General features: G+C 55.3%; 1 protein-coding gene and 1 long non-coding RNA gene across 6 annotated transcripts; one reads left to right on the top strand and one right to left on the bottom strand.

The window, feature by feature from the left end:
* Positions 1 to 11,165: 11,165 nt before the first annotated feature.
* On the bottom strand, positions 11,166 to 24,405 carry SUV39H1 (SUV39H1 histone lysine methyltransferase). 4 transcript variants are annotated; one of them, XM_047764333.1, is made up of 6 exons: positions 24,242 to 24,397; positions 22,010 to 22,155; positions 19,229 to 19,891; positions 13,686 to 13,832; positions 13,474 to 13,603; positions 11,166 to 12,709 (listed from the first exon to the last, which is right to left on the bottom strand). In XM_047764333.1, the coding sequence occupies exons 1-6, from the start codon at positions 24,258 to 24,260 to the stop codon at positions 12,576 to 12,578; spliced, it is 1,239 nt and encodes a 412-aa protein (XP_047620289.1). In that variant the 5' UTR covers positions 24,261 to 24,397; the 3' UTR covers positions 11,166 to 12,575. The 4 variants fall into 4 exon arrangements, 3 of the variants coding, with proteins under 3 accessions (XP_047620289.1, XP_047620287.1, XP_047620288.1); XR_007132791.1 differs by having other exon boundaries at positions 12,592 to 12,709; positions 19,242 to 19,891; positions 24,242 to 24,403; XM_047764331.1 differs by having other exon boundaries at positions 12,460 to 12,709; positions 13,474 to 13,832; positions 19,242 to 19,891; positions 24,242 to 24,405.
* On the top strand, positions 12,321 to 22,822 carry LOC125118188 (uncharacterized). 2 transcript variants are annotated; one of them, XR_007132793.1, is made up of 3 exons: positions 12,321 to 12,384; positions 15,261 to 19,876; positions 22,034 to 22,822. It is a non-coding gene; the product is annotated as an uncharacterized LOC125118188 (long non-coding RNA). The 2 variants fall into 2 exon arrangements; XR_007132792.1 differs by lacking the exon at positions 12,321 to 12,384 and having other exon boundaries at positions 14,028 to 15,450; positions 15,791 to 19,876.
* Positions 24,406 to 26,254: the final 1,849 nt, after the last annotated feature.

Raw genomic sequence — 26,254 nt, 5'->3', positions numbered from 1 at the left:
TGCCATATGCCCCAAGTGTGGCCCTAAAAAAAAAAAAAAAAAAAAAAAAAGAAGAAGAAGAAGAAGAAGAATGAAAGAATAAAAGAGAAAGAAAGGAGGGAGGGGAAAGAGAAATGATCACAGTGTCCCAAGCTGTCATGTCTCTCTCTGGCCTTCAGCGCACATCCCAGGCGTGAGCGCCACATTCTGTGAATGTGTGGGAGGTCTCTGATTTGTGCGCGGGTGTTGGAACCAAGATACGAGGTCTCCGATCGCTTTGATGGTGTGTGTCCCAGAATGTGCGGTCCCAGCCATTTGTGGGTGTATATCCTAGGAGAGGAGGTCTCTCTGATCCCTGGTCGGGTCCAGGTCCCAGGCTGTGAGTTCTCTGAACTGTTGGGGTGGAAGGATTCTGAGCCCTTTGCGGGGACATTTCCCTGCGCTTGAAACCCCTGCTCTGTTTCTGGGTTTATGTCCCAGGATGTGAGAAGGCTTCCCGATCGGTTCGTGTGTCTCAGTCTCGGGACGTGCCGTCGCTGGTATGTTTGCTGGTGAGTGAAGCCAGGTCTGTGTGCTGTGATGGGACTTCCCTCATCCGTGTGCGGCTACGTGTCCGATAGCACGAAGGGCCTGATCTTTTCACTGGGAAATGAACAAGGGTGTGGAGTCTTTGATGTGTTTGACGGGAGTCACCCACGACGTGAGCTCTCTGATCTCTTTCTCAATGCACGTCGTAGGATTTCAGGGCTCTGATGTTTTGGGCATGCGTGCCCCAGACTGGGAGGTCTCTGAGCTGTGGTGTATATGTGCGTGTGTATGTGTGTGTGTGTGTGTGTGTGTGTGTGTGTATATATATATATATATATATTCATTCCAGGTTGTCAGATGGCTGATGTTTTATGGGAATATTTTAAGCCTTTTTTTTTTTTCTTTTTTGGCTTTTTAGGGCCGCACCTATGGCATATAAAGTTCCCAGGCTAGGGGTTGAATCGGAGCTGCAGCTGCCAGCCTACACCACAGCTCACAGCAATGCCGGATCCTGAACCCACCGAGCGAGGCCAGGGATTGAACCCACATCCTCATGGATACTAGTCGGGTTCGTAAACACTGAGCCACAACGGGAACTCCATTTTAAACATTTTTTACTTGTTTGTTGGCATATATGCCACAAAGTGAAATTCTCATCTGTTAAGGTCTATTGATATCAATATCTAGATGGATAGATAGATATGGATAGATATATTCAGGATATGAGATTTCTTTTTTTTTTTTTTTTCTTTTGCTTCTTCGGGCTGCACCCAAGGCATATGGAGATTGCCAGGCTAGGGGTCGAATCAGAGCTACAGCTGCCAGCCTACACCACAGCCACAGCCACGCCAGATCTGAGCTGCGTCTGCAACCTACACCACAGCTCACAGCAATGCCGGATCCTTAACCCACTGAGCAAGGCCAGGGATCGAACCCGCAACCTCACGGTTCCTAGTCGGATTCGCTTCCGCCAAGCCACGACGGGAACTCCCCTGAGATATGAGCTTTCTGAGCTGGTGCTGGGTGTTTATTTCAGAATGTGAGGCCTCTGGTATTTTTTTTCTTTTTTGCCTGCCCCACAGCATAGAGAAGCTCCAAGGGCCAGGGTTCAGATCCGAGTCACGGTTGGGACCTACGCAGCCGCTGGGGCGATGCCAGATCCTTAACACATTGTGCCAGGCCAGGGATTGGACCTGCGTCCGGGTGCTGCAGAGACGCTGCCCATCCCCATTTCACCACGTGGGAACTCCAGGCCTCTGATCTCGTTGTAGGCACCTGTCCCAGGTTGCCAGCTCTCCCATGGGTGTGTTTCCATGCCCCTGGGGACTGTCGCTGGTTTCTGAGACGTGTTCTGTGGGTGTGCCTCCCAGGATCTGAGCTCTCTGATCTTGAGTCTGTGCGCCCCCAGGATTCCTGGTGTCTGTCTGTATCTGGGGATGTTAACCAGCACACAAGTCCACGTTGGTTGGCTGGTTCACATTGCAGAATTGGAGGTCTCTAGTGTGGCTTGGGTTATATTTCTCAGATCTGTTGGTGTGTGTGTGTCACACATGAGTGGGTCACCTCCTTGGGTGTGTTTGTAAAAAGGGTCTGTTCTTGGAGTTCCCATCATAGCGCAGTGGAAATGAATCCGACTAGGAACCATGAGGTTGCGGGTTCTATCTCTGGCCTCACTCAGTGGGTTAAGGATCTGGCATTGCCGTGAGCTGTGGTGTCAGTCGCAGACGCAGTTCAGATCCCACGTGGCTGTGGCTGTGGTGTAGGCCGGCGGCTACAGCTCTGATTGGATCCCTAGCCTGGGAACCTCCGTATGCCGTGGGCACAGACCTAAAAAGCAAAAAAAAAAAAAGGGGGGGGGGTCTGTTCTTTTTGGTGGCCTCTGAAGCACATGGAAGTTTCTGGGCCAGGGATGAAACCCACGCCACAGCAGTGACCCAAGCTGTGGCAGTGACAATGCCAGGTCCTCAACCAGCTGAGCCACAAGAGAACCCCATAAGGTCTATTCTATTTGGGGTTATATGTCCCAGTTTGTGAGGTCTCTGATATATGTGTGTGTCTCTGATGTGTGTGTGTGTGTGTGTGTGTGTGTGTGTGTGTGTGTGAGAGAGAGAGAGAGAGAGAAACAATATGTGGGCTTTTTTCTACTCTGGATGTCCCAGAGTCAGAGGTCTGATCTGTTAGGGGGTCCTAGCATGTGGCTCCCTGACCTCTTTGTGGGTGTCTATCGTAGCATGTCAGGTTTGGGAGGGGTGTCCCAGAGAGTGAGTTCTTTTATATCCTTGTGGATTTAACTCTTAGAGTGTGAGGACTCTTAGCGGTATTTGCTGAATGTTCCAGAATGTGCAGCTCTGTCATCTTTTGCACGTACGTCCCTGGGGTGGACGGTCTCTCACCTCTTTGGACTCTGATCTCCCTGGAAGTTCTCCGCGGGACTTCCGATGTTAATTCCCTGAGTGTTTCGTGGGCATATGTCCCAGGATGTGAGGTTTCCTTTCGTTTTTCTGCAGGTCTATTCTGTTTGGGCAAATAACGGACCATCCAATATGTCCTCACCCCATGCCTGGAACGTGTTGATATGTTGTTTTACCTGGAAAAGGGGACTTGGAAGGTATGTATTCATAAGCGTGCTGAGACTGGAGATGACCTAGGAGGCTCCAGTATAATCCTAATGGGCTTTGTGACTGAAAGAGGATCAGAGAAGATGGAGTGACTGTGTCTGGTGAGACAGGGAGGGCCATGTGAGGACAGCAGGAAAGTCACAAAAGACAATGTGCTGGCAGTTCCCATCGTGGTGCAGCAGAAACAAAACCAACTAGTATCCATGAAGATGCGGGTTCGATCCCTGGCCTCGCTCAGTGGGTTAAGGATCCAGCGTTGCCGTGAGCTGTGGTGTAGGTCGCAGATGCAACTGCAGCTCCGATTCGACACCCCCCCCCCCCCCCCGCCGCCCCGGCAGCCTGGAAACCTCCATACGCCACAGGTGCAGCCCTAAAAAGCAAAACAAAAATAAAAAACAGTGATATGATGGCAGAAGCCCAGGTCAGGGAGAGAGCAAGCAGTGGGAAGCTACAGTGCTTGAATCCTCTGACCTCTTTGTGGGCTGGGCCCCATGATGTCACGTCTGCCATCTGGTGTATTTTCTGGGTGTGTTTTTCAGCATATGGAGTATTGAACTTGACTGTGGATGGATGTTGCAGGATTTGAAGTCTTTGTTTTGTTTTGTTTGCTCCAGGCTGTGAGGTCTCTAGTCTTTTTGTCAGTTTACGTCCGAAAACCCGAGCCCCCCTGATCTCTTTGCGGGTGTTTCTCCCTGTGTGCAAGGACCCATCTCTTTCTCTGTGGGATTTGCATGTTGTTGGTTTTTTTTTTTTTTTTTTGTCTTTTGTCTTTCTTCAGGGCTGCACCCGCAGCATATGGAGGTTCCCAGGCTAGGAGTCCAATCAGAGCTACAGCTGTCGGCCTACACCACAGCTCACGGCAACGCCGGGTCCTTGACCCACTGAGCAAGGCCAGGGATCAAACCTCATGGATGCTAGTTGGGTTCATTAACCCCTGAGCCATGACAGGAACTCCTGATTTGCACGTTTGATCTGTTTGGTGTCGCTCCAAAGATGTGATGTCTCTGAGGTGTTTGTGGGTGTATTTCCTGATATGTGATTGTGGCAGAGCTGTTTGTGGGCATCTATTCCAGAATACCTCTCCCTCTCCACTTTGTGTGTACACCTTGCTGCTGGTGGGAGGTCTTTGATCTGTGTGTGCTGTTTTTTCAGAAATTCAGGGCTTTTGGTGTAGTCACCGAATGTGAGGTCTCTGATTTGTTTGTTGTATGTTCCAGGAAGCAAGGTTTGTGAATGGTGTGTGGATGCGTTTTGCAGGATTTCATGTCTGTGATCTGAGGGTGTGTTCCTGGGATACGAGGTTTCTGATCTGTTTCTGTGTGTATTTTGCAGCAGGTGAGGTCCGGGAACAGTTCTGCCACTGTTATGTCCCAGGGTATGATGGCTTCCTGTGTGTCATCCAGAGTTTGAGATCTCTGATTTGTTTCTTGCCCTGTGTTCTAGATGTGAAATCCCAAACTGTTCACCGGTATGTGTCCAAGGCTGTGTGGTCTTTGATCTTTTTGTGGATGTGTTTCCCAGGATTTCTTTTTTTTTTTTTTTGTCTTTTGTCTTTTTTGTTGTTGTTGTCGCTATTTCTTGGGCCGCTCCCGTGGCATATGGAGGTTCCCAGGCTAGGGGTTGAATCGGAGCTGTAGCCACCGGCCTACGCCAGAGCCACAGCAACGCGGGATCCGAGCCGCGTCTGCAACCTACACCACAGCTCACGGCAACGCCGGATCGTTAACCCACTGAGCAAGGGCAGGGATCAAACCCGCAACCTCATGGTTCCTAGTCGGATTCGTTAACCACTGCGCCACGACGGGAACTCCCTTTCTTTCTTTCTTTCTCTCTTTCTTTCTCTCTTTCTTTCTCTCTTTCTTTCTCTCTTTCTCTCTCTCTCTCTCTTTCTTTCTTTCTCTCTTTCTCTCTTTCTCTCTTTCTCTCTTTCTCTCTTTCTCTCTTTCTCTCTTTCTCTCTTTCTCTCTTTCTTTCTTTCTTTCTTTCTTTCGGCCGTATGTGTGGCATATGGAAGTTCCTGGGCTAGGGGTCGAATGGGTGCTACAGCTGCTGGCCTACACCACAGCTACAGCAACTCAGGATCCAAGTCGAGACTGTGACCAATGCCATAGCTTGCAGCAATGCAGGATCCTTAACCCACTGAGTGAGGCCAGGGATTGAACACGCATTTTCATGAACACTATGTCGGGTTCTTAACCCACTGAGCCACAAGAACGCCATCCCAGGACTTTAAAATACATTCCCTAGAATGTGCCTCCCTCTGGGCTTTTCTTTTTTTTTTTTGGCTTTTTAGGGCCATACCCACGACATACAGAGGTTCTCAGGCTAGGGGTCCAATTGGAGCTACAGATGCCAGCCTACACCACAGCCACAGCAACACAGGATCCAAGCCATGTCTGTGACCTACACCACAGGTCTCGGCAACACCAGATCCTTAACCCACTGAGCAAGGCCAGGGATCGAACCCTCAACCTCATGGTTCCTAGTCGGATTCGTTTTTGCTGTGCCACAACGGGAACTCCACCTCTGGGCTTTTTCGGCGTATATCCCAGGGTGGACAGTATCTGATCCCTTTGCAGGTGTACATCCGTGGTGTATGTTCTCTGTCTGATATTTTGTGTCTTACGGACTGAGGTCTCTCTTATGTCCTCAGACGTGAGTTCTCTGACCTCTTTGGGGATTTATGTCCCAGGAAGAGAGGTCTTTCATCTAGTTCTGTGTGTATTTCCAGCTTGCAAAGTCTATTAACCATCTGTGGGTGTACGCCCAAGGATGTGAGGTCTCTCATCTACTTGAAGGTGCATGTCCCGGAGCGTCACATTTGTTTGTGGGTGTACTTCAAGACATGCGATACCTGGAGTTCCCGCTGTGGCACAGCGGGTTCAGGATCTGATATTATCTGCACCGCAACTCAGGTTGCTGTGGAGGCACAGGTTTGATCCCCCGCCCAGTGCAGTGGGTTAAGGATCCAACATTGCCACAGCTGTGGCATAGGTTGAGGCTGTGGCTTAGATTCAGTCCCTGGCCTGGAAACTCTGTATGCCTTGGATGGGGCCATAAAAAAAAAAAAAAAAAAGGAGTTCCTGTCGTGGTGCACCGGAAATGAATCCGACTAGGAACCATGAGGTTGCAGGATCAATCCCTGGCCTCGCTCAATGGGTTAAGGATCTGCAATTGCCGTGAGCTGTGGTGTGGGTCGCAGACGCATCTTGGACCTGGAGTTGCTGTGGCTGTGGTGTAGGCCAGCAGCTACATCTCCAATTAGACCCCTGGCCTGGGAACCTCCATATGCCGCAGGTATAGCCCTAAAAAGACAAAAGACAAAAAAAAAAGTGGGACACCTGATCGCTGGTGGCTGTGCATCTCAGGATATGAGGGTCTCTTCCTGTATGTCACCAGTGTCTCATCTGACTGGGGCTCTGTGTCCCAGGTTACAAGGTGTTTTTTTTTTTTTTTTTTAGCTTTATTCATTTTTTTTTTTTTTTGTCTTTTTGCTATTTCTTTGGGCCGCACCCGCGGCATATGGAGGTTCCCAGGCTAGGGGTCGAATCGGAGCTGTAGCCGCCGGCCTACACCAGAACCACAGCAACGCGGGATCCGAGCCGCGTCTGCAATCTACACCACAGCTCACGGCAATGCCAGATCATTAACCCACTGAGCAAGGACAGGGACCGAACCCGCAACCTCATGGTTCCTAGTCGGATTCGTTAACCACTGCGCCACGACGGGAACTCCCCCAGGTTACAAGGTTTTGACCTGTCTTGCTTTGTCCCAGCATCTGAGATCTCCGAGCCATTTGGTATTTTTATCTCAGGATTTGAGCCTCTGGTCTCTTTGTGGGTATGGGTCCCCGGTGCATTCTTTGGGTTGTTTCCCAGGATCTGCGTGCTCTGATCTGTGTACAGGTGTCCCGGATGCTTTTTCTCTGAAATGCTTATGAGCATGTATCTTGGCGCATGTGGTGTTTGATCTTTTTGTGACTATGTCACAGGATGTGAGGTCTGTTCTCTCAGGGCGTGTATTTCCTAGAACTTGAATTCTCTGAGCTGTTTTCGTGTATATGATCCAGGGTGTGAGGTTCCTGATCTGTTCAGGTGGGTATGTCCCACAATTCAAGGTCTCTGAATTACTCAATGTTCTGTATACAGCGTATTTTCTCTGCACAGTATTTTAGGGGCTGTATCCTAGGTCTCAGAAGGACTTCTGAATCCTGGATTTGGGAGTTCTGAACATTTTCGGGTCTACATTCCATGGGTGAGTTCACTGAGCTGTCTGGGTGACTGTCCTAGAGTATGTGGTACCTACATTCTTTTGGCTTGAGAGTTCCAGGACCTGTTTGGGACATATTTTCAGATGTGAAGGCTCTCCTTTTCGGGAGGCCTCAGTCCTAGGGTGTGAGCTATCTGACTCATTTAGAGGTTTGTTCCAAGGTCAAGAGCTCTGAGATTTTATTTATTTTTTATTTTCTATTTTTCATTATTTCATTTTATTTTATTATTTTATTTTCTTATTTTCTATTTTCATTATTTCATTTTATTTTCTTTTCTTATTTTACTATTTCATTTTATTTATTTAATTTTCTATTTTTATTATTTCATTTTATTTTCTTATTTTACTATTTCATTTTATTTATTTTCTATTTTTTATTATTTCATTTTATTTATTTTATTTGTTGCCTTTCCTTTCATTTCCATTTTGGCTGTGCCTGCAGCATGTGGAAGGTCCCGGGTGTGGGATCAAACCCAAGCCGCAGCATCGACCTGAGCTGCTGCAGTGACACTGCTGGATCCCTAACCTGCTGTGCCACAAGGGAACTCCTCTCTGAGCTTTTCATGGGGGAGGGGGTGGGTGTGTACCGGTTAGTGCTGTTTCTGAGTTCTTTGCAGGTCTTGCTTCGGTGTGTGAAATCTCTCAACTCTGTGAACTGCTTAGAAATCTCTCTTTTCAGGTGGGAGGTGGCTGAGCTTTTTGGGCGCCACCTCTCTGAACTGTTTTGCGCCCATGTCCTGGGGGATGAGTTCTCTGTGATGCTGGGGGTTTTATTTTTCAGCGTGTTTGTTTTTCAGAGCAGTTTCAGAATCTATTTCCAAAGTTTGAGGTCTTTCTCCTGCGTCAGGCCTCTGAGATGCTTCGCCCTCTGTGTCCCAGGGTGTGAGATCTCTGATCTTTGTACCCTGGGGTGGTGAGGTCCCTAACTGCGAGGGTGTGTTTCCAAGATTAAGGTTGCTCCGCAGGGGTTAGGGCGAGGCTTGGTCCCAGGGTGCGAGGTCTCTGACTTCCTGGGGGGGGGGGTCTGTTTCTGGGGTTGGAGGTCTCGGAGCGGTTCGGGGTTCTGTCACCAGCTTATGATGTCTCTTGGGTGTTTGTGGGTCTGTGTGCAGGTTGTTATGTTTCTGAGCTGTATAGGGGTGGGGGGCCCTGTGTCTTAGGGCATAAGGTTTGTTAACTTCTGAGCCTTTTGGTGTCAGGTGTCTGCCTGCGAGGTGTCTGGCCTGTTTGTGGGTCTGCTTTCCAGGTTGTGAGGTGCATGAACTCTTTGAGGGGTTCTGTCCCATAAGGTGAGGTGTTTGAGTCACGTGGGCACCCGTAGCCAGGCTGTCCTATGTCAGAGTCGCTTTTGTGGCTGCCTCCCTGGTTCGAAGTGGTCTGAGCTATTTGAGAGCCTTGCGTCCACCATGCGAGGTCCCCAAGCTGCTGTGGGTCTGTGTCCCAGGGGCGAGGACGGGAGGTTTCTGAGCTGTTTGGAGATCTGTGTCCATGAGGGTCAGGTGTCTGAAATCTTCCCAGAGATGGGTACCAGGTGGCAGTTCTGGGAGGGTTTTTTTTTTGTTTTTGTTTTTGTTTTTTTTTTTTTTTTGGTCTTTTCGCCTTTTCTAGGGGCGCTCCTGCGACATATGGAGGTTCCCAGATGAGGGGTCTAATCGGAGCTGTAGCCACCGGCCACAGCCACAGCCACGTGGGATCCGAGCCATGTCTACAACCTACACCACAACTCATGTAATGCTGGATTCTTAATCCACTGAGCAAGGACAGGGATCGAACCCGCAACCTCATGGTTCCTAGTCGGATTTGTTAACCACTGAGCCACGACGGGAACTCCTGGGAGGGCTTTGAGATCTGAGTCCAGGGTGCTCTATTTCTCCCCCATGGGGAGGTCTGTGTTTAGAGTGTGATGATTCGGAGCTGTTTGGGGGTGATTAGCCTCGGATGTGAGGGTTCTAAGCTGTCTGAGGTCTGTGTCCAGGACGTGTGACCTCAGTTAGTGGGGATTTGTGTCACAGGACATGAGGTCTATAAGCTGTGTGGAGGATCCGTGTCCAGACGTGTGGGTCTCCGAGCTCTTTGGGTATGTGGGTTACAAAGCATGAGGTGAGGGGTTCCCGTCGTGGCTCAGGGGTAATGAACCTGACTAGTATCCATGAGGAGCTGGGTTCGATCCCTGGCCTTGCTTAGTGGGTTAAGGATCCGGCGTTGCCATGAGCTGTGGTGTAGGTCACAGACGAGGCTCGGATCTGGTGTGGCTGTGGCTGTGGTGTAGGCGGGCAGCCGTAGCTCCGGTTTGACCCCTAGCCTGGGAACTTCCATATGCTGCAGTGCAGCCCGAAAATGACAAAACAAAACAAAACAAAAACAAAGCGTGAGGTCTCTGACGTGTTCAGTAGTCTTTCCTAGGATGCCCTGGCCCTCGACTGTTTAGGGGTCAGTGTCAGAAGGTGTGAGGTCTCTGAGCTGTGTGGACATCTGTTTCCCAGGGTTGGACTTCTCGGAATGGGGTCTGCTCCCGGGCTGTGAGATCTCTACGCTCCTTGGGGGTCTGTGTCCAGGGCTTGAGTTGGAGTTGGTTGCGGCATTATGTTCCAGGGAGCAAGGCCTCTGGGATGACACTCTCTTCCACGTGTCTCAGCCCCACCTGGGGGTCTGTCTCTAAGGTATGGGGTTTGAAACAATTTAGGGATCTGTGTCCACAGAGCGTGAAGGCTCTCGGGTGTTTGGGTGGTTCGCGCCCCGGGTGTCGCATTGCAGCCGTCTGGGGGGTCTCTCGGAGCAGTTTGGGGATGGATGAGCAGGTGCGACGGCTCCGATCAGCCTGAGGAGCAGTATCCCGGTTGCAAGGTCTTTGAGATGTTTGTGCCTCTCTGGCCCACAAATCTGATGGAGCACGTGAGGCAGCATTCGAGGTCTCAGAGCTCTTTGGAGGTCTGCATCCCACGGTTTCAGGGCAGCCTCAGTGGGGTTTGCATCCAGGTATGAGATCGCTGAGTAGGGAGACATGTGTCGCACGGTGTGAGGTCCCTGAGGTCTGGGGTCCACATCTGGAGTGTGAGGTCCATGAGCTGCTTGGAGGCCTGTGCCCAGGGTGCCCTGAGGCCTCTGAGTGGTTCAGCATGCTTTCACCTGTGTGTGAGGTCTTTGAAACATTTGGCTGTGTTGCTGTGGCTGTGGTGTAGGCCGGTGGGTACAGCGGCAACGGGCTCTGATTGGACCCCTCGCCCGGGAACCTGCATATGCTGGTCCTAGAAAAGACCAAAAAAACAAAAAAAAATTCGGCTGTCACAGCACATGCTGTTGGGTTGAGGGATGAGGAAAACAGGCATACTTGAAAGAGCATCCCTTTGGTCTCTGCTTTATACCTTGGCACACAGAGGTGCTCAAGAAAATATGCCCCCGGCACATATAAACTTTGCTCTTTGAATGTCGTAGGCAGGCTTTGGTTTCAAAACTTCATAGAGCAGGGAGGCTCCTGCTAGAATTGTGTTGTTTCTATATTTCCACTGTATTTCTCTGGTTAGCCGTTTTTGTTTAGGACCCATGGTAATGGTCTGTGCCCTCAGAGAGCAATGGATAGTTTGCTTTTCCAGTGCATTTTGAAACTGAAGTATAAATCAAGTTGTAGGTCAAGCTGTCAATGCAGATGATGGAGCAAGTGGTACACGGCGGGGAGTGTGGGGTCAAAGGGCTGAGGTTTGAGGAACACGCTCCTGAGCGCCACCCCCCCCCCACCCCCCGCCCCGAGGTCTTCAGTCCCCACACCTTGGGTCGTTCAGTCAATGATGTTTTATTGATGCCTATCCCAGGCTGGGTAGGGCCAAGGGACATCCAAGAGGGGAATCAGATTCAGTCCATGCCTGAAGGTCAGTCTGGGGGTGGGGAGCACGGACACACAGGCAGACACACAAACAGACACACACATCTGGCATCTGGTGGCGGGGCACAGTCTCACGGAGGGACACTCTGCGCACAGGTAGTCGGGGAGGGCTTCCTAGAGAAGACCTCACAGGGGAAGCGAGGGGCGAGGCAGCCTTCAGAGCCTTCGCCTTTCGTGTGTTTGTGGGCAGGTAACTTTTGAGACCAGTGGACCCAAGGTGAGCGCGAAGGGCTAGGGGCTGGGGCCGGGGGGGGGGGGCAGCAGAGGCTTCCCCTGCCTTGCCATACCTTCTCGGGTAAGCCATCCCCACCCCCTGTTCTTGGCCTGTGCTTTGCCTTCTGCCACATGGGCTCTTTCCTGGGATCCACCTTCATAGTTTTCAAGGCTTCCCTGAGACAATCCACGTGGACCAGGTGCTCTGCCCAGTGCCTGGCACCTCATCAGCACCCCATCAATGCACATTTTGTCCTAAGTGCTATCTACAGCCTAGCTAGGTCTTGGTTCCAGCTCTGGGTACTCCCAGCAGTTGTCACACCCCAGGTCGGGGCTCCTTCGCACCCTCCGAGCTCCGAGAGCCCCGGGCACCTTCCGTGTACTCCCAAAGGCAGAGCTCAGTCCCAACCCGCTTTAAGGGCTGCGAGAGTCTGGACTGCCCCTCGCTGGCCAGTGGGCCGTGGGCAGCCACTCCCCTTCCAGTGGCAAGTGGGAGTCACTTCTCAGATGCACAGCCCTGAAAAAGAGACCCTAACGGCTCTTGGGCCAACACTAGTCAGCGTGTGAGCGTGAGCAGGAACCAGCCTCAGCCCCCAGCCCTGGAGCCCCCTTTCTTCCACGTGCACAGCATCTCTGTGGTAGGGGAGACGGGCGGGCTAGGAACCCTGGGCTCTGGTGCCAGCCTGCCAGGTGGCTGCTTCCCCACACCCTTGGGGCAGTAGGAAGAGGGCCTGCGACAGACCCCTCAAGCTCCAGGCAGAAGCAGGTGCAAAAACAAACATCTTTCTATTCCAGGTCTGGGCTGGGGCTCAGCCCTTGGACCTCCTCGCTAGGCCATGAATCCCAACTGCAGAAAAGTCCTGATGTTGAAAAATCACTTCCGAAGGCGGGCGGGGGTTCGTAAGTGCAACCCACGGATGGGGCTGGGATGGGGGGGGACGACTCCCCGTGGCCCTGCGGCCCCGAGCATGGGGCAGGTGGAGGCAGGGAGGAGGCCCTGGCAGTCGTTCCTCGACAGGAGGGCAGCGGTGGGTGGGTGGGGCGGGCAGCTTGAGGCCCCCAAAGTCAGTCTGGCCTCAGACGTCAAAGGGCTAGAAGAGGTATTTGCGGCAGGATTCAGTCCCACACTTGCACTCGATACGGACGCGCTTCTTGGGGGAGCCAGGGAGCCCGGCCAGGCCAAAGTTGGAGTCCATGCGGGTGCTCTCCATGTCCACCGGGTCCACTGCAGGGTCACAGCCGGGGCGGGGGGATTTGTTATCCAGGAGGCCCAGATGAAGGGTCCCGCTACCCTCTTTACCACGGGACCCAGGGATCTTAGGGGGTGGGAGCAGGTCTAGGATCTGGGTCGGGAAGGGATCCACGGGGTCGGTGGCTTAGGGAGGGCCAGGGCTGAGCACGAGAGGGGTGTTCGGGTGTTAGGAAGATGGCCAGGGATGGGAGGGGCTCCTTGGGGGAGGCAGGGAGCTGTCAGGGGGAACCAAGAGGGTCGTTCCGAGGGTCAGGAATGGAGGGTCACCTGGGCACCCAGAGGGGCCCCTGAACTCCCCCGCCAAAGATTCCCCCCTCGAGTGTCTCAGAGGTGGCTAGTCTGCCAAGAAGGGGACTGGCTGGAGGCCACAGGGTGTCCAGAGGCTTGGCATGAGGAAGGCCCAAGAGGGTTAGGAGCGGGGAGGGTTGGGGGACTGGGGAAATTCAGACAAGATTGGAGTCGGGAGGGCTCTTGACGCTTCAGCCAAACACCGCCCACCCACCCCCTGTGCTCCCAGGAGCCTGGGAGAGCTGATATGAGTGTCTCGGGGTGGCGTCCAGGAGTGGGGAATGAAGGGACCCCCAAAGGGTAGGCGGGGGTCCAGGAGTCCAGAGAGGAGACGGGGTGAAGAAAAGCATCTTTAAACTCCTGGGGGAGGGGTCCTCAGGCCCCATGTCACTGTGTGTCCCTGGCCCTATCCCCGGTCCCCTGCCACCCCCCCACCCACACACACACACCTTGCATGTTGTAATCGAAGGTGAGCTCCTCGCCTGCCCGGATGGTTCTTGTGGCAAAGAAAGCGATGCGGGGCAGCCGCTCATCAAGGTTGTCTATGAAGACGTTGTACACCTGGAGGTTGGGATCACACTGGGCAAAAGAGAAGAACGGGAGGGTGAGGAGGGGCCCCACCTGCCCCTCCCGACCCCCCGCCCGCCTGCGGGGTACCCACACTGTGGTTGACAAAGTGGGAGATGTTGCCGTAATAGGCGGCATCCACGGTGTACACATCCTCCACGTAGTCCAGGTCGAAGAGGTAGGTGGCGCCCTGGCGGTCGTAGATCTGGCCCCGCCGTTCTGCCTCCTCTGAGGTAATGATCTGGGGGAAGAGGAGCTTGGCTAAGAAGGTTCGGGCAAGCCAGCAGGGCTCCTGACCACCACCCCCCCACCAAGCCTGGCCCCCCTGGAGGCGGGGGGAAGGAGGAGGGAGCAGGGAGGCGCCCCCACCCCTGTAGCAGGGGAGACAGTGATGTACTGGCCTCTGGAGGGCATGGGGCGGGGGGGGGGGGGGTGCCTCGGGGGTGGGCGGAGGCTGGCCCACGAGGTGAGACCTCATGGAAGGGACCCAGCGCTGCGGGACCCAGCTAGGGGACGGAGCCAGCGCAGGGCAGGCCGGTGCAGACCCCAGACAGCAAGAAGCACAGGGGGAGGGAGGGGAGGACCGCCCGGGGAGAGGGAGACTCGGGTGAGAGAGCCAGAGGCAGAGTTAGGAACGCAGACAGAACCTTGATAAGACCCAGGTCCCTCTAGAGAGAAGGCCAAGCCCCCAGAGGGCCCGAGATCTCAAAGAAGGGGGGGGGGGTGGAAAGAGGCCAAGGCCAAAAACTCAGATGGAAGAGGAAAGAACGGAGAGCAGAGCACAGATGAGACCCTCAGCTCAGCCTGGTGGACACCGCCCAGCGCCAGCAATTGGTATTTAAGACGCAGCAGCGGGCGTCTCCTCCTCCCCGGATGGGTCCCTGTCTGTCCTTGCCACCCACATGCTAGTGACCAATTCCCCACCCCAACCGCTGCCACGGCCCAGCCCTCCTCTCCAGCCCTCCTGTTCCTTCTTCCCCAGGTCCCGGCCCGGGCCGGCCCTCTGGGGGGGGGGGGGGGCAGGGAACTCCACTCCTGGGTTCCTGGCGCCCTCAAGAGAGCAGTGCCAGCCCAGTACACAGCAGACATGCAACACGGGCCCTTTACTTGCATTCTGCTTTCCAGCTCGCAGACCTGTCTGTCCATCGGCGGTCCCCAGGCGGCTCAGGCACGCTCTCCCCACCACACCACTTCTCCCTTCCCGAGACCCAGTGCCCCCTGCCACAGCAGAGGCAAGCCTGAGACCTCCCTCCTGGCTCCTCCTGCCTCCGGTCTTGACCAGCCTCGGGTTTCTCCAGCCTCTTCCCTGCCTCCTAAGTCGTCCCCTCCCACCTCTGCTCTGCGCTGAGTGCTGAGCCACGACCCCCTTAGAAGCCCAAGGCTTACCCCTCGGACCACAATGCCCACTGCCCCAGGCTCCAGCTCCATTCCTTGAGGAACCTGGCTCCCCCACACCCCAAATCTTTGCTTGTGCCCTTTCACTCGGGGGATTTTTAGGAGGCCAGTCCTGCGCCTGGTCCCAGTACTCAAGAGGTCACGGCTGGGTCGGGGAGACACCGGAAGCAGGCTCGGTCCTGGCCCTCAGGGGTTAGTGGGAGAGTCGCAGGGACCAGGTCCCGTCTGGCCCTCACGGTCACATGCGATACAGGTCACTCTACATGCGACACAGGTCACTCTGGTGACAGAGATGGATGCAGACGCCTACGAGGCTTAAGAGTTGGAGGGGCAATGGGAAAGAAAGACCACCACTGAGGCGAACTGCAGATCATAAAAGGGATCCGACCAGGTTGAAATGCGGGGACTCTCTCCCGAGGGACAAGACAGGAGCCACAGACGCGCTGGAAGAGAAGTACAGCCAGGTCTGTTTCCCACCACCTCCCAGAGAACACGGCGCTCTTCCTTGCGACGTCAGCTCTAGCAGATGTCACTTCTCCGTCCAGCCCTTCCTGAGGCTCCCAGTCCCCACCCACCGCCGCCACCGCCGCCTCTAGAAGCCCCGGGATCAAAGGGCAGCCTCTCCCGGGGGCTCAGGAGCCCCCCGGGCCCCTCCCCAACCAGAGGGAATACGGCCACCCCCTCCCCAGGCTCCATCTTCCTGCCTGTCCTGCCCCTACCTGCTCCCTGAGTCTCCCCAGGAGTGAGTCACACCGCAAACCCTCCAGGGCACAAACGGTTCCTTCTCTCTTGTCTTCTTTTCAGTCCCACTCTGTAAGGGCTGAGTCCACCCTGAAAACTCGAGAACAAATCAGTCCAGGTCCCTGCTCCCTAGCAGTCCTCCGGAGGGACGGGGGAAGACGGACGGGCTAGAGGCGGGCAGCCGGAAAAGGGAACCAGAACCTCGGAGGCCACCTGCTGCTCTGCCCCCTCCCGGATACAGGATCCTGAGCCTATTCTCTGCCTGTTTCCTCAGCGCCCCCCCCCCCAAAACCTCCCCCAAACCCAAAAGACAACACTTCGCCAGATCGGGCAGCACAGGAGTTTGAGACACATAGGCTTTTTTTTCCTTTTTCTTTTAAACCCACTCTCCCTCTCCGGGCCTCAGTTTTCACATCTGTAGAATGGGGATGACCATGGCCGTAATGCCCCCCCCCCCCCCGACAGGGGCGGTTGGAAGAACCCAACAAGATCAGGGGTGTGAAAAGCGTGTCTGTGTGGTTTTGTGTTCGGGGAGGTACCATAGCTGGTTGAAATCCCAACAGGCTCACTTAGTGCGTGTGCCCTTTCCCAGGAAAGGAAGAGCTGCTACTAATTAAATGATGATACGCCATCATTTAATTAAACAAATTAAGTGAGATCCACCTTCATTTCAGAGTTGTTAAAATATGAAGTGCGTGTTGCCGAATGGATAAAACACGATATGGTCTCTGCTGGGCGGGGGTCGGGCCATCCTGGCAGAAGGCGGAGGGGCAGCTCGCGTGGCGGGGCTGTCGCGCAGGGGCGCGGGAGGACAGCAGGGTCAACAGGGAGGGTGCCTGCCCTCGATTACATCACGCCCGGCAGGACAGCCCCACGGAATCAAATCAATTCATATTTCTGCCATGAAATCTATGAACGTGCACGTCAGGTGGGGTAAACAGACGACACGTGGGCCTCTACCAGGTCCAGTTGGGGTTTGTAGCCAAAGGCGGCACAGGAAACATTTGGCTTTCTGACCTTTTTGGATTTTTCTGAATTTTGGGCCCTAACACTTATGTGGGACTTGGTGTGTACTGAACTCCATTCAAGGGCTTCCCCCAAATGCTTCACACCTCGGAACTCATTTAGTTCTTATAACAAGTGTATGAGGTGGGTGCGTGGGTGCTCTTATCTTCCCATCTTACAGATTAGGAAACTGAGACACAATGAGGCTGGCTGCTGAGGAGGGGTGGAGATGGGATTCAGCCTCAGGCACCCAGACTCCAGGGTCCACCACCTCCCCCACCCCTCTGCCACGCTGCCTCATTGGAGGGGGACCCAGGAAGATGCATTTGGCTCCGGCAGTTTGGGGGCCTGTGGTGCTATTAGGAGGCCCCATAGGTCTGCAGATGCCGGGGGGTGGGAGCTGGAAGTCACTGAAAGTGGCAGGAGGGAGATCAAGAAACAGCTTGAAGAGAATGTGTGCAGAGTGGGAAGAGTAAGGACAGGGAGGGAGGGGGTCCCCAGCAAGCCCTGTGTTTATAGCGTGGAGGAGCAAGGGCACTAAGGAAGAGTGGTGGGGACCTTGGGGTGCCAATGGGCTGTAGACGCTTCCTCCCCCTCGCCTGCCAGGCCTCTCCTGTGCTCAGTGCCCCCCTGAGACCGGCAGTAGAGTGAAGCTAGGGACCCACTGCTCTGGACCTCTTCTGCTACTGTGGGCCCCTGTGGGTGTGGCCACCTCCTCCCCCACACTGGGGACATCCCTCCGGGGTGTGACATCTCCACACTGTCACTCTCCCTCTGAGGGCTCGGCATCTCCTCCAGAGTGTCAGGGCGCTGAGGGTGTGGACACTTCCTCCAGGCTGTCAGAGCCTCTCGGGTGTAGACCCGAGCTCCTTCAGACTGTCACTATCCCTCGGGGGTGAGGACACTTGAGTTTCCCGACTGTCAGGGCAGTGTGGGTGTGGACACTTCCTAAGTCAGACTGCCAGGGTCCTCTGGAGCGCTCGCTCTCTTCCTTGGGTGGCTCTGGGACACGGACACCTCTTCCTCCTACAGACTGTCAGGCCTTCCCTTCTCTAGACTGCCGGGAACCCTCTGGGCTGTGGCCACCTCCTCCCTCCTCTAGACTGTCAGGTCCTCTGCTATCTCCTCCATCCGACCACCGGATTCTCTGGGGCATGGACATGACCTTGTCCAGACCATCAGGGTCCTCTGCAGTGCGGACGCTCCGCCCCTAGCCGGTCTCTGCCCGCCCCGGCCCCTGGGCTCTGACCCTCTCTACGGTATAGTTCCCCAGAGCAGGAGCCGCTCCTCTCCATCAGTGTCATCACTACTGTGGAGACAGCTTCAGGTGTGTGTCCCTTAGGCCAATTCTGTCACTCCCCCGCCAAATCACACCCCCAAGAGACCTATGGAAATGGGGGGGTGCTTGGGGGGTGTCATCGCAACAGGGCACACTCAGGGATTTAAATGGTCACGGTCCAGGGGTGTTTTGTGTTCCCCGATGCATGAGATGGTCCCACGGCACAAAGAACTGCCCCACTTCAAGTGCCCACCGTGTCTCAGCGTAGAACGTGACACCTGCTGTGGCGGGCACTTGCTAGTTATTCACCCACACACCTCTGGATTTTCCACTTGAGCATAAGGCTAAGTCACACTTCGCGGGCCTCTGCCCCGAGCTACGGCCCGTGAGTCGGTTCCCACCAGCAGGTGCGCGCCGACGTGACAAGCGCACCGCGTCCAGGCCTCCCCGGGTCTGCCCCGCCTCAGCCCACCTGCCTCGCAGTGCTGAGGCTCAGAGGCGGCTCCAAGGCCCTGAAGCACAGCAAAGGCACAAGCGGGAAGGAACCCGGGTGTCTGCGCCGTCAGGAGGAAGGACACCACCTACAGGCCCACGCTGGGCTGGGAGAGGCGCGAACGGATTTCCAACGCGCCGCGCCGCTAAGCGCCGCTAAGCGTTGGGGTTGCCTGGTAGGGTGGGGGGCCTGCCTCCCACGGCCGGCTCTCCCCCAGCGTCCCGCGTGTCCAGAGGAGGAAGCCGGCCTCCCCCAGGCACTCCAGCCCGCCTCCGGCAGGCCGTCGTCGGCGCCCCGCTTGGGCGGACTAGCAAAAGGTGCTCCTCCCGGGGCAGGCACCGCTGGGCTGACGGCTGGGCCCTCGGGGGAAATGAGAAGAGGAAGTGCCCCGTCAGGTGACACAACCCCTCGCAGCCCACAGGGCCCGCTGAAAGGAACGCTGCCTGGATTTCGGTTCCCGCTTTTGCCCTTTGCTGGCTCCCCTGGGGAGAGAGGGCCGCCCAGCCCCGAGGTATTTCAGGGGGGCTTTACCCGCCTGCTTAGACCACTCACCCCGGCTGGGGTGGGGCCTCTCACACTGGGGTTCACCGCCCCCAACACCTCGCCCACCGCACCGGGAGTGCGGGGAAGCCGCAGGCACACAGAGGGGCGGGCGAGCCCGGCGCACTGCGCTTGGCGGTGGGGCGGCGACGGCGGGAACACGCGCCCAGCCCCGACTCCCTACCTCGCCCACGTACTCCATGACGAAGCTGTTCTTGCGGATCTTCTCCAGTGTGCGGACACCCCAGCCGCGGCCGTCGTCCGTGCGGAAGATGCAGAGGTCGTAGCGGATGCCCTTCTGCACCACGCGGTTGGGGCAGTCGTAGCCGCAGCGGCAGCGCGAGTTGCACTCGTAGATGGGCAGCCCGGCTCGCAGCCGCACCTGGCCCTGGTCGTTGTAGGCGAACTTGTGCAGCGAGGCCCCCGGGCAGCAGCCTCCGGCAGGTGCCCACAGACAGTCCTGGCACTCGCAGCCCACGGCCACCTGGTTGAGGGTGATGCCCTCACCCACCCGGTACTCGTTGATGTACACGAAGGCCCGCGGGGGGCCGTCCAGGTCCACCTCGTTCTCCACGGTGATGCGTCCCAGGTGGCTGCGCTTGGCGTTGAGCTCCTGCTCCCAGCGCCGGAGGGCCCGCCTCTGCTTGGCCTTCTGCACCAGGTAGTTGGCCAGGCTTGGGTCCAGGTGCCGCGGCGGCTTTGACCGGTGGTGCCGCCGGAGCAGCTCCCGTTCCAAGTCCTTGTGGAACTGCTTGAGGATGCGCACACACTTGAGATTCTGCCGAGGCTCCCAGGTGCTCTCTGAGTCTGGGTACCCACGCCATTTCACCAGGTAATACTCCTGTTCCTGTGGGGAGGGGGGGAGGGGGGGACATGGACACCATCAGTGACCAGCCCCCTGGGCCAGCCTTCATGTGACCTCCATCCCGACACCTGTGGATGACACCCACACCGCCCGCCCCCTTTCCTGGAAAGACTCTGTGCAGTGGTTAACAAGCATGGGCTCTGGGGAGTTCCCGTCGTGGCTCAGCTGTAATGAATCTAGACTAGAATCCATGACGGTGTGGGTTCAATTCCCTGGCCTCGATCAGTGGATTAAGGATCCAGCGTTGCCGAGAACTGTGGTGTAGGTCGAAGACGCGGCTCGGATCTGGTGTTGCGGTGGCTGTGGTGTAGGCCGGCAGCTGTTGCTCCGATTCCACCCGTGGCCTGGGAACTTCCACATCCCGTGGGTGCGGCCCAAAAAAGCCAAAAAAAAAAAACCCTCCAAAAAAAAAAAACCAAAAGGACAGGCTCTGGGGAGTTCCCATCGTGGCTCAGTGGTAACGAATCTGACCAGGATCCACAGGGATGCGTGTTCAATCCCCGGCCTCACTCAGTGGATTAAGGATCCAGCCTTGCTGTGAGCTGTGGTGTAGGTCGCAGACACGGCTCAAATCCCACGTTGCGGTGGCTGTGGTGTAGGCCGGCAGCTGTTGCTCCGATTCCACCCGTGGCCTGGGAACTTCCACATCCCGCGGGTGCGGCCCGAAAAAGCCAAAAAACCCACCAAAAAACAAAAAGGACGAGCTCTGGGGAGTTCCCATCGTGGCTCAGTGGTAACAAATCCCACCAGGATCCATGGGGATGTGGGTTCGATCCCTGGCCTTGCTCAGTGGGTTAAGGATCCAGCGTTGCCGAGAGCTGTGGTGGTGTAAGTCACAGACGCAGCTTGGATCTGGCGTTGCTGTGGCCATAGTGTAGGCCGGCAGCTACAGCTCTGATTGGATCCCTACCCTGAAGAGCTTCCATATGCCGTAGGTGCCGCCCTAAAAAGACAAAGAAAAGAAAAAAAAAAGGGGCTCTGGTGTGAGGCTCACTGGGTTCCAGTCCCTCTCTCCCTCTTACCATCTGTCACACGTCCAAGCGTTAATCTCCCAAACCTAGTCCTTCCTTCTAGCTGCTGAGCCCCAGCTCTTGGCATCACCCTTGACTCCTTTTTCACACAACTCCCCCCACATCCGCTCTCAGCGAATCCTGCCAGCCCCGCCTGCAAACCGACCTCTAGAATCCTACACTTCAAACCGCGGTCACTGCCACCACTGGCAGCAGCAGCCTTCTCCCGGCACCCCCCACTCCACCCTCACCCTCACGGTCTGTCTCCCACACAGCAGCCAGAGGGATCTTTTCTTGCCGAGCGGTAGCTATAGGATAGAGCGTCACGACACGGATTCTACAACTAGACACCCTGGGTACAAATCCTGGATCTACCGCTCCCTAGCAGTGGGGACTTAAGCAGTTATTGAACTTGGCTGGGCCTCAGTCTCCTCGTCTGTAAATGAGAAAAAGAAGCTGACATTTTTCTAGCAGGCATGAGGTAGCAGGAACTGTTCTAAGCCCCTTACGTGTGTTATTAACTCATTTAACCCTCACAACTCAATGTGAGGGCGATCCTACTAATTATCCCCATTTGATGGATGAGGAAAAGCAGCACAGAGGATTTGGATGAGTATCTTGGGGCTTCACAGCCAGGATCTGAACCCAAGCTGTGCAAGGCTCCAGGCGGTTCTCTTAAATATCCTGCCATTACCTCCTCTCGCAACAGTAACGGTTCCCACTTTACAGTCCCACTTTACAGTGTTGCTCGGGAGATTAAATCAGTTTCTGAAAGGAAGTGCCTAGCACACAAAGTGCTGAGTAACCATTCGCTATCATCATCTCCACTCGTGCGCTCAGCATCTCAATCTCTGCAACTGGTTTGTATTCCTAGGGAGGTGGGAAGAAGAGATTTATTTGGGGATTCGTTCTGGCTCCTGCCCCTCTCATAAAGCTACTTAGGTTTCCCACCTGTAAAAGAGAGATGATAAGAGGGCCAACTAATCCTATTTTTTTTTTTTTTAAGATAAGAGGAGAAAATTCCTTTTGGAAACGGATGCAGGGCAGGGGCGAGTCAACCCTGTCCCGGCCATGGTCACCCCAGACTCACGCGGATCTTTTTATAATCGCACAGGTACTCGACTTCAAAGTCATAGAGGTTCCTCTTGGAGATGCCAAGGGCAGGGCAGGAGAGCTTGGCCAGGCGGCACAGGTCCTGGAGCTGATTCCAAGAAGACTTGCAACACACACTGCATCCTGGAACAAAGAGGGCCAGAAAGAACTATTACCAGGCATTCTGGTGAGCCCAGGGGTCAAAGAGGATCTCAGATCCTCCCTGAGACTTCCAAAGGACTGCCTCACGGTCAGTGAAATTTAATCCACAGGCCTTCCCAATGCTCAGACCCTTCTACAACAAAAACGTGCTACTCCCATCTACCCCTGGAGCAGCAGACTTCAGAGTGGGATCTGCTGCAAGGATTGTCCTAAAGGCATCTATTCCCAGAGCTCCCAGCTCCCTTCATACCATTCCTGAAGCTGCCTGCAAACCTGCCTGGAGTTGGGACCCAACCATCCTTCTCCCCACTTTGCAAAAGAAAGAGAACAACCCCCCTCCATCTCAGTAGGGTGCATAGCCCCAAGGGGGGTGGGTAGGGATGGGATTAAAACCTCCAGAGCACCACCGAACAAAGGCCTAAACTGGAAAGACTGGTCCACAATTCTTATCTGAAACTCCTGGGGCCAGACGTGTTTTTGGAATCCAAATTTCTTTTTTTGGATTTTACCAGCGTAGTTCTACATATAGCCCACACTTGCCCTAACACACCCCTGTTGTGGTCAGGGGCACCAAGCCATGATCAAACACTAATACTTCTACAGCAAGAGCCTGAATTTTTCATATTAAAGGGTATAAAGATATAAGGTAGCAGCACTGATCAGGCCCTCCTTGGAGTCTAGTTTTGCCACTGAATGATTCCAAATTTGTCTTCAGGGCTTTCTGAATTTCGGAATTATGAATGAGAGATTGTGGAATGTTAGTACATTACAGGAAGCTTCCCTGAATGATTACTCTGGGTGCCTTAAACCCACAAGGTATGTTTTCGACTTTGTCTGGTCCATGCTTCTGTGAAGGGTGCAGCTCACCCAAAGGGCTGTGCTCTTAATTCAAGAACAGACAGGACAATATAGATTAGTGACAACAATTATTTTGAATATCCCCGGAATGTTTGGGGGGCTACCAGAATTTTCCCGGACACGCAGATTTTTTTTTTTTAATTTAAAAAGGCTTCTTACAGTTCAAGGCATATTCTTAATGACTGTGCTTTAGAAGCCATTTTATCAAATCATTTCACAAGCCCTTATTCCAAATGTAGTCAGTCCTCATTCATTTTCACCTTTTAAAAATGTTTACTATTTCCGACCTCCCGTTAGAAAAATCAAATACTTACTCATGATGAAATACTCTATAGATGTCACACTACAAATGGCCAAGAGCTTTACGAAATTGTTACGTGTGCATTTCCCCCGGCTCCCTTAAGCAGGCCTAATGGAGATTCGGCCTGTGCCCACGCTTCCTTTTCCCTCTGATGCTTCTCCCTTTCAAACCCTCAACTTGCATTTGAAACCCCGCTCAAGCGGTCCCAACTCACATCAGCTGCTGGCTCCGCACTGACCACAGGTGGACCCGCCTACCCTCAGAGGTCCCCCTCACACCTGTGGAACCCATCCTCCCCGCAGCTCTCCTCACCCAGAGGAGCCCGCCTTCCCCAACATACTGAGAGAGTCACCCCTCTTTCCCTGCGCACGGGGGGATCCAGCTCTCCCATTAGGGAAGCCCCCTGCACCTCTTCCTGGAAGAGTCCTCTCTGCTGCAAGCCCTTCCCCCATCACGCTGCGAGGAGATACCCTCCCCCTGAAGAGTCCCCTGTCCCCCAACTCTGAAAAGGAGGTCCGTCCCCTTCCCTTCCCTCCCCTTCCGGCGTCTCGCGTGGACACCAAGCGGGTAACGGTCACCGGCAGCCAATTTTCCCGCGCGCGGGCGCGGCCTCCCCGACAAGCCCCCGCGCGTGCGCGCGCCGTCCTGTCGCGAACTGCGGCGCGCGCCCCCCTCCCGCGTCCCCACTTAGCCCCGTGCCCGCCGCGTTCCGAGGCACGCGCCCCCTCCCCTCAGCCCCGCCCAGCCCCGCGCGCCAGGCCCGCGCGCCCCGAGCCCCAGCCTTTCGGCGCCGAGCTTCCGGCTCCCGGCCCCGTGGCCTCGGACGCCGGGGCCCCGAGCCCGCGACGCCACCCCTCTAGCCCACCCGGCCCGGCCAGCGGGCCCGCGTCGCTGCCGCCACTGCTTCACCTTTTAAATTTTCCGCCATCTTTCCCCACGGCTAACGACATTCGGGCCTAACCGGCCTCGCGAGAAGAGAGCTCGCGCGGGCGTGGCCGAGAACGCGCAGCCTATTGGCCGCGCCGCGCCGCGAGCAGCGCCAGCGCGGACCAACCGGCGAGCCGTGACCGGACCCCTCCCCGCCACCCGGCTCGGTCCCGAAGGCGGGTGCTCGCCGGCGCTTTCCCAGAGTGCGTCTGGGCGGCGGCGGCGGCGGCGGCGACTGCTGTGGCTGTCGAGGTTGCCGGAGGCCCTGCCCGTACGCCGGTCTGTCTGTCACGCTGTCAGCCAATCACGTTGTCAGCCAGCCGCACGGGGGGATTCTCCGTCTTGTCAGACCCCCAATTACCGCCGTCAGTCAGTCCGTCACCACATTTTTAACCCCAAGCAGGCCATGACTCCCCAGGTGGACTACCGCTACACACAGCTGCTCAGGCAGTCACCCGACTCAAATCAGACAATGGGTCATTCACCACGACCACCGCCTCATCAGACCCCTGCCCCCATTCACGCTGTTAGTCTGTCAATAGCAGCATCCACTCGTGCCCTGGGGCCAGCTGCGAGACCCTCAAGGCAGACATACGGCGCTGACAGCAGCTACGCTGCACGCCCGCCAGCCTGTCATTCTCTTAGCCTGTCCTTTTGTCACACCGTCAGTCGGTCCAGCAGCCAGGCTCTTCATCTACCCTGGCCCTGGGAGCAGCTCCAAACCCCGAAGCAGGGGGGTGGCGGGGGGATCATTTCATCACCGACGGGGCCCTCGGGCTGCCTCTGATTATACCATGACAGGCTGTCATTGTCAGCATCTAATGTAGCCCTGTCTTGGTGCAGTCACTCTCTCCACTGTCAGTTGGTCACTCTGTAATTCTCTCGGGTTCCTCCCCATTCACACCACGGATCAGGCAATTATTTCCTCGAAGTCAGAGCAGCTAAAGCCTCCAGGCCACCCGTCAGTGGTCAGCAGTCTGTCACCTCTCAGGCGATGCATGCCCCCCATTGGTCGGTCAGTCAACATCCTCTGACCCCTGGGCCCTCTCAAGGCAGCCGTGATTCTATCCGTCGACAGCCATGGGATCGGGCAGCTACGCTGATCTTTCAGTGGGCCAGCTGGCCTGTGACTCATTCAGTCTGCCCCTCATATCAGCCAGCCAGGTAGCCATTCTCAGCATCCTACTGGCCACATGATATGTCAAGCATTGTGTGATCTGGCCAGTGTGGACAGTCAGTCGCCAGATATGGCTTGCCTATCAGTTGGCTACAGATCGTCCATCAGTCAGCCTGAAATTCCCTCGGGGTAGATTTCCTTTACACATCGCCAGACAGCGTGACATCCAGACACTCCCTCGGGCCGGGTGTGATTCCTAGGAATAGTCAGCCATTCACAGTATCCCACCACCTAGGCAAGCAGCAACAACACGGGTCATCAATCAGCCAGCCTGTAAATCCCCCAGGAGCCTGCCTGCCTTCTGCATTATCAGGTCACCAGCTCCAGCCAGTCCCAGGTGGGCTGTAATTCAGTTAGATTTTCAGTAGCTCACGGTGTCAGGAAACCGCACTGTCATTTCCTCAAATTGCCCCTCTCCCTGTCGGTCCATGAGTTATGTAGTCAACCAAATGGTTATACAGTTAACCAAACGGTTGTTCTGTGCCTGCCAGCCCAGCTGTGACCTGGTTGGAGAAATGGTTGATCAGGCTGAGCTTCCAGTAGCCCCTGCTTGCCGTGAAACAGTTAACAGTGGAATCTCACTGTGGAGTCCCCCCCTCTCCCTTATTCTTTCTAGAACAGAGTCAGATGCTGGCCTTCACATGCCCCCAGTCTCCCCAGGCACACGGGACCTTCCCACTCCCAGGAGTCAAGGAGGCCTGTCAAACCCACAAAAGTGGTTTAAGTCATGACCTCTTTCTTTCTTTCTTTCTTTCTTTCTTTTGTCTTTTTGCCTTTTCTAGGGCCTCTCCCACAGCATATGGAGGTTCCCAGGCTAG

This window comes from Phacochoerus africanus, chromosome X (genome assembly GCF_016906955.1).
Source record: "Phacochoerus africanus isolate WHEZ1 chromosome X, ROS_Pafr_v1, whole genome shotgun sequence".
In the NCBI taxonomy this organism is placed as follows: Eukaryota; Metazoa; Chordata; class Mammalia; order Artiodactyla; family Suidae; genus Phacochoerus; species Phacochoerus africanus.
This window is presented reverse-complemented; position numbering and strand designations above follow the sequence as displayed.

Coding starts and splice junctions, on each gene's coding strand:
- SUV39H1 (XM_047764331.1), bottom strand. Junction 13,833..19,241: donor AAGAACAGCTTCGTCATGGA/GTACGTGGGCGA, acceptor CTCTTCCCCCAG/ATCATTACCTCAGAGGAGGC. Junction 12,710..13,473: donor CTTCGATTACAACATGCAAG/GTGTGTGTGTGT, acceptor GTGACCCTGCAG/TGGACCCGGTGGACATGGAG.